Genomic DNA, 16065 nt, shown 5'->3' with positions numbered 1-16065 from the left:
TTAGAAGTCAGACACAAATCGGAAATATTATCTTACGTTTGCCGAGCCTATACATAATTTTTGAATTAGAGCACAGAATGCTTCTGCTATAGAGTAATGCTATGCTAATGTATCGATGCTGTATGAGTTCATATTTGATGCTTACCGATATTATTGGAAAACGTTTAGCAAAGCAGTTTGGGTTTAAGACTTTGAGCTTTGTAACCCTGCAGATCTTATACTTGCACTAACAGCTGCATAACACACTAAAGGAAAACAAGAAATCGCATCATATGACCCCTTTAAAGCGTTTCTGATGATTGTTAGAAGGCAGCTTTCTGACTCTGAGATGGCGAACGGGAACATGGTTTGTGTAACATTAGCAAGACATTATTAGCTGTTTGATAACGTAGTTAAGCAAAGGGCTTAATTACCGTTATGTGTTCGAAGTTGTAGAGAACGTTACATAAACGCATTTCCATTCTGACACATGGACTTGTAGACGAACCTGTTTAATTCACTCTTCCTCTTCTGATTTCTTCTGAGTTTTTGGTTCAAACATATATGGCTGAATTAAACCAGTATTTCCACTGTGCCATTGTGCAGTGTTTACTACAGTAAAGTTGAGAGAGTGGATCAGGTAATCCGAGCTGGAGTGAGTGAATGGAGGCGGGGCTAATTTGCATATTCATAGAACCGCGTATTCTAAATGAAGCAAGGGTGTAGAGTTACAAATTTTTACAGGAAAAAAAGATGAGTTTTAAAGGATGAAATTATTGACTACAAAGGGGACTTTAAATATTCACTATTTTATGCATTGACTCTATTTTTGTTTAATATTTTTAACAGAAGTTTTGAAGGGTTTGCTTTTGCTTTCTTACACAGGGTAATACAACTAGTGTTCAAAGGAATAAACACTGCATAGTGTTTAGGCGTCTATCAGCGGATCTGCTTTCAAACGCTCCCGTGTGTATCAGCGTAAACGCTCGGAGAAGAGCATCAAAGATGTCTATTTACAACATGTTTTTGAAGCGTTGATCATTGTAGCCAATCAGAGACATACAGTATATGTTGAGCTTGTGAACACAATGGCCAATCAGAGGTGTTTAAGAAAGGTGTTTAAGGTCTATTGTTCTCATTTGTAAGTCGCTTTGGATAAAAGCGTCTGCTAAATGAATAAATGTTTAAATGTTCACTCAAATGCTAGGGGGAAATGCTGGTATCGTCACACTTTTAAAATTTCAGTACCGACTTGCTACCGAAGTCAAACCAAAAATTATTATACCAGATATATTTTTGATATTTTTTTACTAGTGTGTGCAGGACACTATAGTTCATTTATGTGAGTGAGGATAGCAAAATAAAGTAAACTGTGACATATTATACCCAAAAATTCTTCATATTCATTATAACAATTTTGACCAAAAATGATTCAGACACTTTGACCTGAGCATGTTTTTTTCAGTGTGTTTTCTTTAATTGCTAATGCTCTTTTTACACACAGACTGAACAAAATGAAGCATTGCTGGGTAATTGGTTGAGCTAAACTGGTATTATCTAATTGTGTAGTTAAATTTACCAGCTGATAGATATTCAGCATAATTCATGTGCGAGACAGTCTAACAGAAGGATGGACAAAACCAGTCAAATATCAACTGAGTTCTTGTCATATTTTATCACCATTTTCTAAACTATAGCGAATAAACTGATAATGTGAGAAATGTTGAAGGTGTCTACATAAATTTAGGTTTGACTGTATATAGGACAGTATCATTTTCTTCACTATATCACAGCTATTTTCAGGTTCAGTTTTGCACTTTGTATATGTTGGATCGTGATTCAGTTTTAAAGTGACAGTAGCCTAATATACTTGCTGCTGTTTGTCCCTAAAGTTAATCAAAAGACAAAAGGAAAAATGTATAACTGCTCCTCAGTGGATTTAAGAGGATTATTCTATATTTAATTTATATAGTGAAAACTATACAGTGTTGTTTTACATGTGATTAGCCTATTTTTGTTGATAAAAATGTATAGTATATTTATACTTTATATTTATATTATTTATTTCACAGGAAAGCTATATTTAAGTTAAGCTCCTCTAAGGGTTAGGTTACCCTAACCCTAACCCTAACCCTAAGAGAAGGAGTGGAATATGTTTCACATGTTGCTTGCCATTAAAAAATGGGTTGTGAATTCATAATAATCTCTTAATTTTAACATCAATTGTTGTTAAGAATATAAATAACCCCCATAGGTCTGTTTGAAGCCTTCTATTTATCATGTAAGACACTGCGAGTTTATTTATATAGCACATTTCATACACTATGGCAATTCAAAGTGCTTTACATAGAAAGGAATAAAAATAATCACAAAAGAAAAGCAAAGAAAATTAGCAAGGGAAATTAAAACAGTTATAAAAGGAATGAATTAGAGTAAATGATGATGCATAGAATAAACTTCTCATCTGGCAAAACACCGGTGTATCTTATTTTGCATCTTTCAATTTCCCCCAATTAAGTGGTTTATGTTTCTCTCTTACCCAATTTTACTTAATTCTATTCTAATTGATACTCCTATGATCTGCCCCAAAAATCCAGAAGAGAGCACCCTGAAAAGTTATGATAAAATCTTATTTGCAAACTTCTTCTGACCTTCATCCTTACTTTGGTCTTCGTCCCCTGTTGGACTTCGTCCTGTAATCCGTTTGATCAGCACACATGCAACAAGTGTCATTACACCGATTATTGTCCTGTGACACTAAAAATCTCTTAACTTGTGAACACAAATATCTCTGGAAACCACACGATCATAAGATTAAACGACAACAGCAAGCATTCCGAGAGCAAGGAAATGTAATAAAAATGAATAAACGATTATATGATTGAATGGAATAATTGAATGATTATGATTAAAGGATTGTAAATGAATAAAGAAAAAATAAAACGCAACAAATGTATGGTCAACGTACAAACAGGTTGCAATTAAGAATCCTTAGATCCTTTACATATGAATTTCATTTTGAGGGAGCAGTGGTTGTCATTAATAATCCCACTTTTTGTTATATGTGCACAGTCCTCTCCTCCCCCATACGGATGTCCTTGCCAGTCATCCGGCTGCCCAGTTCCCCAGTGTCTGTAACCAAAGCCAAAAAAAATGCATATAGAAAACTTTTTTTGGTAATTTAATCCCATGTCCACGACCTACAACAGCTATTTAAATGGCTGAAAGATTGTTTAATCAAGTTGCATGTACTTAACAATCAAACTCTTAAAGTACATTATCTTGAATTGATTGCTTCCTATCCTAACTTTCGTTTACAAAGGCCAATAATTGAGGGGAATCATTTTAAGATATCACGTGGAAGCTGTGGATAATGGACATAATGGAAAATTAATTCGATATGGAAAACTGTGACTGCATAATTCAACTCACACTTTGTCCATGGTGCAATTAGTGTCATCCGCCCATCTCCACTGGCCTGTGGTCTGTTCCGTTAGACCGATCCAGTATTCAAATGGTTTGGCCAAATGGGTAACAAATTCCTAGGAGGAGGAAAAAAAAAAAAAAAAAAAAATACTGAAAGGCAGAATAAAGGTATTAACCCTTTCATGCACAGACACCTGTATACACACGATGGTTACATGACGTAACAACCCTGTTTTTTCTGTAGGCATAAAGGTTACAATGAAAACCACCGAAGTTTTCCTTATAAAATTGTCATTTTTATAGTTGTAGCGATAGGGATGCTCATAATTAACTGGTTAACCAAGAGCAAGAATTTTGACCGGTTAATACAATCGGTTTAACGGTTTAAAAAGTAATGCAAGTCATTTTTAAAGTCATTTTTCAAGACATTTTGAAAACGTTAAACATATAAAATGTTGCTTTTAAGAGAAAAACAGGTTGTGTATATGTCACCTTTTTTTAAAATAAATGTATTATTATAACATTAATGTAAAATACGGGTAAATAAAGCGAAATCTTTTTTAAAAAAAAACACTATAAACATATCTATAGGCTATTTTAGTTCTCCTAACGCCACAACAAATCATTTACATGTTATAATATATTCAGAACGGAACAAGAATGAAAAATAAAAGTAGCTTTATAAACGTCAAGACAAAACAAAATCATTTATTTTATTTATTTATTTAACAGGGACCATACAGTCAAACATAGTTACAAAACAAAGCCTGTAACTGATGCACGGCATATAGAGTTTATAGCTAATTTAAAGCGAAAACAGAAACCTGCGTTGGGCAAACGTAAGCCTGCCTCTCTCATTTGGCACGATGTTTCCATATTTGCGATGTATATGGATGCTAAACTATAACTTGTTATATTAACTAGGCTTTGTACTTCACACGCGTTCCAATATCCATGTAAAACATCATCCTTCACATGCTCAGAAATGCTCACGCTGAACGGCATAGATTTTACACTACAGACTATTTAACTTAAGCAGTGTAGCTTTTTATGTTTTGGTTGACTATATTAATTTTGATAATGAACAGGCTGCGATGTCAAGCTAGCAATGCTAGAACTGATATGTTGTGTGTGTGCAGATATGTTGTGTGTGTGCACGTGAGGCGGGATCACTTGAATTTTATAACAGTGGAAACAACTTAAAGTACTCTGTCATATATGGTCATACAGATACGAGTAAGACATGATTAGAAAACTGTAAAGGGTTTACTTTTATTTGTGCACACTCACAATAAAAGCAAAAAACTTTTGTAAAACAAACAGGATGCCAATTTCTGCCATCTCGGTTTCCTTTCTGTGAACTTGTTTTTGCAGCGTGTCACAAAAATGAACTGAAACTCAGCATATAGCCCACTAATCACACAGTTTTGTTACTCTGTTAATTATCTAAAGGTGCAGTGTGTGATCTTTTAGCGTCATCTAGTGGTGAGGTTGCAAATTGCACCCAACAGAGGTTACGCTGGCCAACAAGGAAGTGATGTCGTCGCCTGAGACAGCAGAGAGTAGCCAGTTAAGCAATGAGGTTTCTTTACAAAGGTAAATTAAGAAATTATATTTACTTAATTATTTTTATTGATTTTTTAATTATTATTGTTACTTGTTCATCATTGTGTCAGTGTTTTATTCGCTGACTTTAGCTGTAGCTTCTTTGCACGAAGAACAACATAGTGACGAAACGCGTTTGTCCCTTTAGGGCCACTGTAGAAACATGTCAATGTAAGGAGATAGAAAGATAGAAATGCTCATTCTAAGGTATAATAAAAACATAACGGTTCATTATGTAAGGGGTTTATACACCACTGAAAACATAGTTATGTATATGATATTGCATTTCTGTCAACAGATTCTCTTAAATATCACACAATGCACCTTTAAGTGAATTATATATGTTGCGTATTTATTCCTTTTATATATATATATTGTTTTTGTTGATATAAGCACTACTGGTGCATGATGTGAGGATATTTGTATCCTCATGTTCTGTTGTTTATGCTGTTACTTGCACATGCAAAACTAAACCCCTGAAAAACAAATGTTGGTATTTTTAATGGGTCACAGACACTAATCCTTTCTATTTTAATTGAATTCTAATCTTGTCGGTTAATGATTAATGATCAGTTAATGAGATTCGGTTGTCGGTTAGGAAAACCCCCCAATGAACATCCCTAGTTGTAGTCACTGCGAACACATGACCTCCGATCCGCTACTTAAAACACCATAAAAAATGGAAACATTCCTGCTTTAAATTATAAAGCAATATGAGAGGTAATAAAAAAAGGTGTTTTCTCACAGTGGCCACTATCCCTGAAAGGGTTAAGGAAAAGTGTGTGTGTGTGTTTCTGGTACTCACCCACTCCTTTTCAGAGCCGTCTTCTAATTTTAAGAGTAACGCGCCCTCCTCTTCGCAGTAATCTTTTGCTTGGGTCCAGTTCATTGAGTGACCAGAGAACAGGTAACAGCTGTTTCTGAATGGGATCCACTCAAGTCCACTACAGCCTGATGTGAGTGAGCCTATGTACGAGGACAAAACTAAATTAACACTTTAGTTCCCAGACAAAACAAGTGAGTGTCTCTCTCTGAGACACTCGGTTAGTCAACTCCTCTCGTGATTCAATCAAGAAAGTCATTAATGGTTTTATCACACAACAGCATTTGCATTGCCTATAAACTCCCTATAAACCCTGGGCATGACAAGTTTTCTCTGTGGGGAGGAGGTTTAAAGCTACACTGTGTAGGATTTTCTCCCATCTAGCGGTGAAATTGTTTATGACTACCAACTGAATATTACTTTCTAGCCCCTCCCATTCCGAGGGCGTTTTAACTCCTACGGTGGCCGTATTGCTTCAAATCTGCCGGCAGTCGCGAGTAATCTCCCCCTCGCATTCGTCACGGTGCCACTGAGTGTAAAAACACAAAAGGCGAAGCTTGAATTTCCAGGTATGTCCCTCTTTGTCTAATGTATTTTCAAGATGGAGGCGCAACATGGCTTCCGCCATAGATATCATATAAAGGCTAGATGTCTCGTCCGCGCTGCTGGCCAATGGAGGTCGACGTCCGCACACGGCGGCCATCTTACCACAGGGTGCTCGCTCACTCGTAACATGGTGCATGTACTTTTAAATAACCATAACTTGCTCAATTTTCTACCGATTTTCAAACGGTTTGATTTGTTATAAACATCAGAGATGTAGTTATGATACTGCATACATATGAATAATTATAACAATGGACTTCCATATGAAAGAATTATAGCCACTTTAATAACGTTGGTAAGAAACCAAACCGTTTGTAAATCCGTCAAGATTTCAGCGAGATAAGAGGATTTGTGTGCGTGCTGATCACTCACCTTAATTCACAGCTTCCCTGTGGCAAGATGGCCGCCGGTGATGCCGGAAGTGACTCCGCCTTAAGACATCTAGCCTTTATATGGATATCTATGGCTGCCGCCATTCGAGCGACTCGCTCGTATGTATTCTAAATGGCAGATTCTATGCTTACGAGAATACTTGATTAATTGGTAGAAGTGATTACTCATTAATGAGAACGTATCATTTTGAAAGAACAAAGTGTTTTTTTGCTAAGAATCAACTTAAAATATTACACAGTGTAGCTTTAACTAATATTTCACAAATAATTACACAGCAAATCACTTTCTGTTTTTCATCTCATGCAGATTAAGGAAATGTAATCCTGCTCAGAATGTCTGTGATTATTGTATATAAATTTTTTTGCACCATTACAGATTTAGAGGGTTTTTTTGGCAACAAAAAACCCCCAAAAAACAGAAACTACATAAGCACAATATTACACCTTAAATTTTGAGTTTACTCACTGGTTAATGATATTTTATAAGATGAAGCTTGAACTAATGATGCCAGTTCCTCCACTGTATTCTTCATGTCCTTCAGAGAGCTTGCCATCTCCACTTTAGCCGGAGACAAAAGCCAAACAGAACAATATATCAGCCCGATTACCTCTAATATAAGAAAAGCACAATTCTGAAGAACGTGATATTTCATGAATACAGTTAGAATTTCTAAAATTACTTTGTGCATGGTAAAAAATCGCAGCTGAAATCGTACGGTCCCGTGTTTGGCTAGATTCAAAAGCTGATACTGCCGATTCCAAACTTTTCATCAAATCCTTTTGGCGATCTGTAGGAGAAAGAAATAGAAATATACAGCTTGCCTTAGATATGAGGATTATTCAAAGCTGAATGTACGTCTAACACTCACCCTGGTTCTCCTCTTGTTTGGATGCGAGTGAATTCAGTGACGAGCCGAGATCAGTCATCAAGGTCTCAATATTAGACAACTTCGTTTCATGCATTTCTTTTGGAGAGTAAGAGGGACAAGTAATAATCAATGATTTTATGCACGTATTAAATCTTGTGTCAAAGAGAAGAGATGTTTAACAGTCATGCCCTGCTGAGACACTTAAATCATGCAGAAATTCATTGCATTAAAGATTTCACCCCAAACAGACATTAATAATGGAGGGAATTTATGTTTAAACTTTGTTCTAAAAAGATTTTTAAAAAACATGAATTATCATTGTGATACTTCTGTTTTTTGTTATTTATTATTCATAAATGCCCTAATAAAACAAAATATAACATCAGAGTTACGGCAGTCAAGACGCTAACCTTTGGTCATTGTGTTAATTGATCCAGACATGTTCAAAGATGAACTCAGACTGGATACTAAGTTCTGCAGCTCAGAAACCTTCTTTTCTAAGTCACTACCTGTCAAAAAAATGAATAAATTGTTAATTAAAAGTCCATTATCAAAACTGATCTGTGATGATGATGATGATGAAGTTCTCACCTGAGGTCTGAAACTCAGATTTGACTGAGGTTAGATCAGAAGTATGGCTGTTAATCCAACTCTCCAGCATTGAGAACTTTCTTTCTTGATGCGAAACTTCAAAATAAACAAACTTTTTCAGCTTCTCTGCAAATATTTTACATAATTCATATGCTAATTCAAATAGCTCAGAGCAAAGCAGTTCAGTTCATATCACAACATTAAAGTCCATGTTCACAGTATTTGTCACACTGAAAACACAAAGATGTTGCAGTCCATATCCACACCAGTGCTAAACGAAAGCAGTCTAGTAGCAAAACACTAAAGACAGTATTTCATTAATAACTCACAGATGACAGAAGTCATGATGATGAAAATAATCATGCAAACTGTTCCTAGAAGCACAAGGATGCCAGTTTGTCTGTGATTTGAGCAACCTGAAGAAAACAGACAAAATCCTTGATTTATTTATATTGATAATATCACATATACAATGTTGAAATGTAATAATTTAATTTTGCAATGCCATGTTTTAATTCTTTTTGCATTTTTCCACACATTTTGAGATATTATTCATGTCTGTAGCAAAATGGTGCCGGAACAAGTGACATACCCAAGTTTATACTTAGAAGTTTGTTTAAATCATCATAGTACGAGAAGTAATAATATATATATATCCATAATTAGCATGAATATGATTAATTGTTGAAGGTTCACTGGTTAAAAATCTGAGATGTTATCCAGTACCAACTTCCCCTGAGGAAGAAACATTCACAGCATTCTCGATTCCAATTACATTTCAAATATAAAAGTTGCTTTTGAAATAACGATTAAAAAAAGTCTGTCAAGACATTAAAATAAATGTAACTGCGAAACATTTTCCATTTCACTCATGCTGTAAAAGCTTTAAGATAGTTTCTCCAACTGAATGTGATATTGTAAATCTTCCAAACCTCTCCAAAATGATTTCTTTGGTTCACATTCCATCTCCATTTTAACGTATCTTTCAGAAGAATCCATTTTCTATAAAAGGACAATATAATGTGAGCAAATTTAAGTCACTTGCTGCTTATGGTTGAAATTAAAAACACCACCTCCTATATAATCATTTATGTTCCTTAAAAAAATTTCACTTCCACATTCTGAGGAAGTGATATTTAGGGAATTCCGTCTGGAAAGATTCGCTTCTGTTACCCAGACAAACACAGGGAAACATTTAATACTAAAGATTATTAGGGGTTCAAGCATGAAATGCTGAAACCCTATAATTGTAATTGTAAGGATTTGTAAAACGCGCCGTGCAGGCCAAACCGTAAGGCCTAGAGACGTGAAACCTGGTCAGATGGTAGGCCTCACTTTGGGGAGAACCTATCAGAGTATGACCCCGATTGGCCCATAGGTGGCGCTACAGCGACCAAAAGTACAAAGACCGTTTGTCCTAGACTCAAGTGTCTTACTTAAGCCAGGGATCACAGTGGTGTAAGGCGGACAAACTGTGTATCTCCTACTTTTGCGAACTAGTCCCTGGTTTTTCGCCCGATCGGAACCAAACCAGTCTAGGACAATTCTCTGGACTCTCTAGATCAGTGGTTCCCAAACCTGTCCTGGAGTACCCCCAACACTGCATGTTTTCTTTGTCTCCCTAATCAAACACCTGATTCAACTCATCAGCTCATTAACAGCTCATTATCACATGGGTTAATGAGCTGATGAGTTGAATCAGGTATGTTTGATTAGGGAGACAAAGGAAAACGTGCGGTGTTGGGGGTACTCCAGGACAGGTTTGGGAATCACTGCTCTAGATCAATAATTATCAAAAAAAAGTTGCACTTTTGCATTTGGATGGCTGTAACAGGGTCATTTAGAAAAGGGGCGTGACAAAATACACTCAAAAGCCTATAAATCCTAAATGAACTTCACAAAAATTGGTGAGCATATGTGACATAACATCATTAACAAGCATGCACAATTTTATGGAAATCGGACCATAGGTGGCGCTATAACTGTTAAAAAGCTTTTAAACCATATATTTCCTATGGTACATTGCCTGTATTGGCTGTAAATGGTCTTTTCCATCTATTATGTCAGTGGTTACATGCTTGCTAAATAAAACTTAATCACTTTTGATGCTTTTGTGCTTAAAGGCCTTAATTGCTTGAACCCCGATAAAAGCTGCTTGCAGCTTTAATTTATTTTTGCATGTACATTTTCTTCATGACAGGTTTAATGACGCTTGTCATGTCTACTTTACATCATGCAATTAGTTGATTTGCCAACATGCAATTTATTAGTAATTTTTAAATAATAGACAGTAGTTTATTATTTAAAATATCCCCCTCTCCCCCCACCCCAAAAAGATCTAGGTTTTCATTTGGTCACTTGCTATTTAGTCTTCTTACTTGTGCGTCAATTCTTTCTGAAAGCTTTAGGGAATTTTTCTTTTTACCATTTAAAATAGCACTTCTAATAAAATCATTTCGCTGAGTGTGCAAAACACTGCATTTGTGCTGAGCTTGGACTTTCAAACATGTAAAAAAATACTGAATTAGGGAATCGAGATTGATTCATACGTAGAACTTGATCTGTAACGGTTTCTAAGGATAATTTAATATCGAGTTGCTTTGCAAACAAAAGACAGAATGTACAAATGCACAGAAGCAATATGATGCTATTAGGAGCATAACGTTTGAGGCCACCCTGAATAATCCTGTATCTTACTTTTTATACAGATGCATGAAAATACTAATCATCAGACCTTTAAGCATACTGATGAGTGGCTATCAGCTTAATGCATCTAATATTGTGAGCTGTATCATTTATTTCAAAGTTCAAGGAGTGTTGTAAAGTAAATACAAGTTTAACGGCACATTTGTGGGTATTTTACCTCATTCCTAGAGTTAGAATAACTGGAAGTGCACAGGCCCATGAAATAAACCTTCAAGAACACTCAAAAGTACAGCTAAAGACTTATCCATTATGCATGCTCTCAGGAGATAGTGACACTAAATTGTCTAATGTCCATCCAGTCGTTCAACTTCCATGTCATGACCATGAAACACTGTGGAAAATACTTTCATAATACATGCAATACAAATGTGTGAACCAGAAAGGAACCGTTTACATGGAGCAAAATCCACTCACAAGAAAGAGTCTCACCTTAAAAAAGACAATTTTTTATGTTAAAGATCAGATAATCTTGAATTAGGGAAGCAAGAGTAATTCATATGTAAAACTTGATCTGTAACTGTTTCTAAGGATAATTTAATAAGAGTTGTACAATGTACAAATGAACAGAACCAATATGATTGTAATGAGGGGTCGGAAGCATGTGGATCCATTTGCAGATTATCTTTAATAATCAAGATCAGGGTCAAACAGGCAGTGTTCAAACAACAGTGGCAGGAATATCAGAGGCAGAGCAGAAACAGAAACGATACCAGGCAAGAGTCAGGGCAGGCAGCAAAGCAGTCGAAGTTCCAGAGAGCAAGATCACAAGGGCAGGCGGCAGAGAATCAACAGTAGTCTAACAATCCAAGATCATTCACAGAATATCAAGGTAAACGCTTAGAAATGTCAGCCGGGGCAAACCAAGACCACGCAATGAGTGTGAGTGAATGCTGCTTAAGTAGAGCAGATAATGGAAAACACCTGTGCAGGTGATTAGTCTCTGTACGGGGTGCATGGGAAATGGAGTCCGGGAAAGTCAATACTCAGGTGAGGGTGCCCTCCGGTGGCCATAGAGGTCTGATTCATGACAATGATGCTATTAGGAGCATCAAGTTTGAGTCCACCCTCAATAATCCTGCATCTTGCTTTCTGTATAATTTCTTTCAAAGTTTAAGGAATGTTGTAAAGTAAATACAAGTTTAATGCCGCATTTGTGGGATGATGGTCAATTACTAAGTACACTGCTCAAAAAAATTAAGGGAACACTTAAACAACACAATGTAACTCCAAGTCAATCACACTTCTGTGAAATTAAACTGTCCACTTAGGAAGCAACACTGATTGACAATCAATTTCACATGCTGTTGTGGGAATGGAATAGACGACCGGTGGAAATTATAGGCAATTAGCAAGACACCCCCAATAAAGGAGTGGTTCTGCAGGTGGTGACCACAGACCACTTCTCAGTTCCTATGCTTTCTGGCTGATGTTTTGGTCACTTTTGAATGCTGGCGGTGCTTTCACTCTAGTGGTAGCATGAGATGGAGTCTACAACCCACACAAGTGGCTCAGGTAGTGCAGCTCATCCAGGATGGCACATCAATGCGAGCTGTGGCAAGAAGGTTTGCTGTGTCTGTCAGCATAGTGTCCAGAGCATGGAGGCGCTACCAGGAGACAGGCCAGTACATCAGGAGACGTGGAGGAAGCCGTAGGAGGGCAACAACCCAGCAGCAGGACCGCTACCTCCGCCTTTGTGCAAGGAGGAGCAGGAGGAACACTGCCAGAGCCCTGCAAAATGACCTCCAGTAGGCCACAAATGTGCATGTGTCTGCTCAAACGGTCAGAAACAGACTCCATGAGGGTGGTATGAGGGCCCGACGTCCACAGGTGGGGGTTGTGCTTACAGCCCAATACCGTGCAGGACGTTTGGCATTTGCCAGAGAACACCAAGATTGGCAAATTCGCCACTGGCGCCCTGTGCTCTTCACAGATGAAAGCAGGCAGCAGAACGTTCTCCATGGCGTCTCCAGACTCTGTCACGTCTGTCACATGTGCTCAGTGTGAACCTGCTTTCATCTGTGAAGAGCACAGGGCGCCAGTGGCGAATCGCTCTGGCTACTCCGGTAATCTCTTTATGTATATTTTAGCCAAAAATAAAACGAAGTATGTTATACAACACCACTCTACCTCTTTTCATTAAAAAAAAAAAAATCTTAAACATATTGAATGCCCACATAAATGTGGTTCAGGCAAACGCGTACATTGATTATCTTTACTGCATATTAACAACACGAAATATAAAACACAACCCTGCTTCTTTTTGTTTTCATTTTTAAAAATATGAAACATAATGATCATTAAAACTGACATTTAAATTTGCCATTGCTGATTAAGTGAGCATTCACAGGTCATGTTTGTGATGGTGGTGTGACACATTACAATGTTTGGTTATTTTTATTTGTATGTGTGATCAAGTTGTTGTTCGACCAACTTTTTATTTTTTTATTCTCAGGTTCAGCTGCTATGTTGCATTTTAAATTCCTGTTGCAGGACTTTGCACTTTATATTTTTACATGTTTACAATTTTTGGAAACACAGTTTTTTTGTTTCCACCGCTACATTTTAATTTGATTTTTTTTACCATTTATTTAAAGAAGTTTGATTATATTCTATTTTCGATTTGAATGCACAATTGTTTTTTAAATAAATAAGAATACAACACAAGAACACATTACATACATCTGTTATTTTGTCTTAGTTATGTTTAGTTAGTAAAGTCTGGTGCCTTCAAGGAAGGTATAAGGTGGAAGGTATACAGTTTATTATTAATTCAACTATAGTATCGGATCGGTATCGGGTATCGACAGATACACAAAGCCCAGGCATCGGTATCGGTATCGGGACTGAAAAAGTCGGATCGGTGCACCCCTAATTTAAAGCATCTAAACTGATACTGAATTTCTGATTAAACAGAATTTAAAAAAAAAACTGAAAATGAAATGAATAACACAAACTAAAATTAAAATGGAGGAAAAATATATAAAAAATAACAATAAATACTATATGTATATAGTAATGATATAACACTCTTTCCCTCTAAGAATTTATCAGAAACTGTTGGCATTAATGTCCATAAATAGTCATTTTGATGGCACCTGTTGTAGGGCCCTATGATTTCCACAATGCGGAAAATGCTGACGTAATTGTGGAACCCAGACATAAAAACATAATTTACTGTATAATGCTGTATTTCAAGGAATTTGTAGTGATTCTCGCGGTGTTTTCCCCCTCTGCCGCTTCATATGAGGACATGAATGCATGAACTTCAGCTCCAGAGCCACTCTGAGAGTCACTTCATCAGCATTTTACCACTTCATTTGAGAAAAACTATCGTCATATCACAAACACACAGAAACTCCAAAGTCTTCAAAGCAACCTGTCCAGCAGTACAGTAGAATTTAGCTACGTCTCAATGTATTAATAATACTAACACTAATAATAATAAAAAATTATTATTAAAACAATTTTTAAGGAATAATCAAAAAATTCTCTTCCATGTTGTGCAGCACTTTGTTTGACAATATTTTTTTTCCACATGATTAAAAGATACATTAAATTAATGTTTTATGCCTTCATTTGATAGAAATTATTTGTTTTTTAATTAATAATTTGTTTTTATGAATTCAATTAATTAGACATGCCTTTTAATTATTAAAATTTAATCAAACCATTAAAATGGAATACAGAAATCTTAAAACAGAAAACACAGAATTTGATCAAAAAAATAAAAAACGTATTTCATAGCGCCCTAACATGTCATTTTTTGTTAACCTTTTAATAAATTGTTGTTAAGTGATTTCAATTAATTAGACATGCTTTTTGATTACTAAAATTTAATTTAACCATTAAAATGAAATCCAGAAAATTTCAAACGGAACAAACAGAATTTGATGAAAATATTCCATCGGCCCTACACCACAGCTCTGTTCAGATTCAGAATTACACTCTGCAAATGAATCTCATTTTGCTGGAGCAGTGGCTGTCATTTAGTTTCCCAGTATATGTAATCTGCCCACAATCCTCTCCTTCCTCTCCCAGACCGTGATCTTTCCAGTCATCCGGCTGCCCGGGATTCCAGCGTCTGTGAATAATGACAACCAACAAATGTCACACCATTGCATCTGGATAGATAATAACTTCCTGGCATCCCATTGATCTAAAGTTCATTTTATACTAAGCATCATATAATATATAAAAATAAATGAAAGTGATTTTGAAGTGTTACCAGGCAACTAACTAAAACTCTTTCTCTCATACACAACACAAAGACATCTTTCTGTATCAAATACAATTTAGTATCATAGCAAACCTTTGCTAAATGTTGTCTTCCGTTCATATTCCATGTCCATTTTCATGATTTCTTCAGAGCTATCAGTTTTCTGATAAACCATCATAGCTTTTGCAGTCACTTGCTTTCTAGAGAATCCAAAACACATTCAAAAGAGCTCCTGAATGACAGTAAACAGGGCATTAGTGTATAATAACAGCACTTTCCGTTCCTCATTTCAAAGGATATTGACGTGTAACAAGTGTACTATAAGTTATTCTCCAGAAACACATCAGCTAAATGACTAATTAAAACTGCTTGCTCAGTGTTTCCAGCATCATCTGTTTTCACTCAGTTTCTCTGTGGTTCGTCTGCCTCTTGTTTGAACCTTCACCCTTGACCATATACCTAGAATTAGCATGGTCAAAATGAATATTTTGGTGCCGAAAGACCTCTGGTTTTGATTAAAGGGGTTTATTTATTTTTATTTACAAGTGCTTTTATCTATGGGAGATCATTTCTGCCACATAAGAAAAGAAATCATGCTTTGGTAAATCTTAAATATGACAAAAAATTAAGACATTCTAAGATAAAAAAAAATCTAAATTATTACAATCATAGTTATTAAAGCTATTAAAGTTATGACATACTAAGTCATAATTAGGATATGAGAATAAAAAGTGGAAATTGACATGGCAGTCATGATATGCTCATGTATGCGATTACAAACCTCGAAATTATGAAATACTAAATCAAAATTATGATAGGCCTATAAAAAGTGGAAATTATTAGAAAAAATAT

At 36.0% G+C, this 16065-nt stretch overlaps 2 protein-coding genes across 2 annotated transcripts in view; both read right to left on the bottom strand.

Annotated features, from left to right (window-relative positions):
- The window catches only part of LOC311293503 (cytosolic phospholipase A2 gamma-like), a 66460-nt gene extending 50888 nt beyond the window's left edge, over positions 1-15572 (bottom strand). The window contains exon 1 of the mRNA XM_084413848.1: positions 15305-15572. Within this exon, the coding sequence (XP_084269974.1) occupies positions 15305-15433 (129 nt within the window). The 5' untranslated portion in view covers positions 15434-15572. The remainder of the gene's footprint in view (positions 1-15304) is intronic.
- On the bottom strand, positions 2242-9343 carry LOC311294551 (uncharacterized protein). The gene is made up of 10 exons (XM_084415491.1): positions 9224-9343; positions 8621-8707; positions 8292-8387; positions 8111-8209; positions 7701-7796; positions 7512-7619; positions 7298-7390; positions 5816-5976; positions 3412-3521; positions 2242-3111 (listed from the first exon to the last, which is right to left on the bottom strand). Exons 1-10 carry the CDS (start codon positions 9288-9290, stop codon positions 2961-2963), a joined length of 1068 nt encoding a protein of 355 aa, XP_084271617.1. The 5' UTR covers positions 9291-9343; the 3' UTR covers positions 2242-2960.
- Positions 15573-16065: the final 493 nt, after the last annotated feature.

Source organism: Rutilus rutilus (assembly GCF_951802725.1).
Source record: "Rutilus rutilus genome assembly, chromosome: 7".
NCBI classification, from domain to species: domain Eukaryota; kingdom Metazoa; phylum Chordata; class Actinopteri; order Cypriniformes; family Leuciscidae; genus Rutilus; species Rutilus rutilus.
This window is presented reverse-complemented; position numbering and strand designations above follow the sequence as displayed.

Excerpts from the sequence above, each read along its gene's own strand:
- LOC311294551 (XM_084415491.1), bottom strand. The coding sequence starts at position 9,290 with ATGGATTCTTCTGAAAGATACGTTAAAATGGAGATGGAATGTGAACCA. Across the intron at positions 8,210-8,291 it reads ATCTGAGTTTCAGACCTCAG|GTAGTGACTTAGAAAAGAAG; the intron begins GTGAGAACTTCA and ends TTTTTTTGACAG. Across the intron at positions 7,797-8,110 it reads AATTAACACAATGACCAAAG|AAATGCATGAAACGAAGTTG; the intron begins GTTAGCGTCTTG and ends ACTCTCCAAAAG.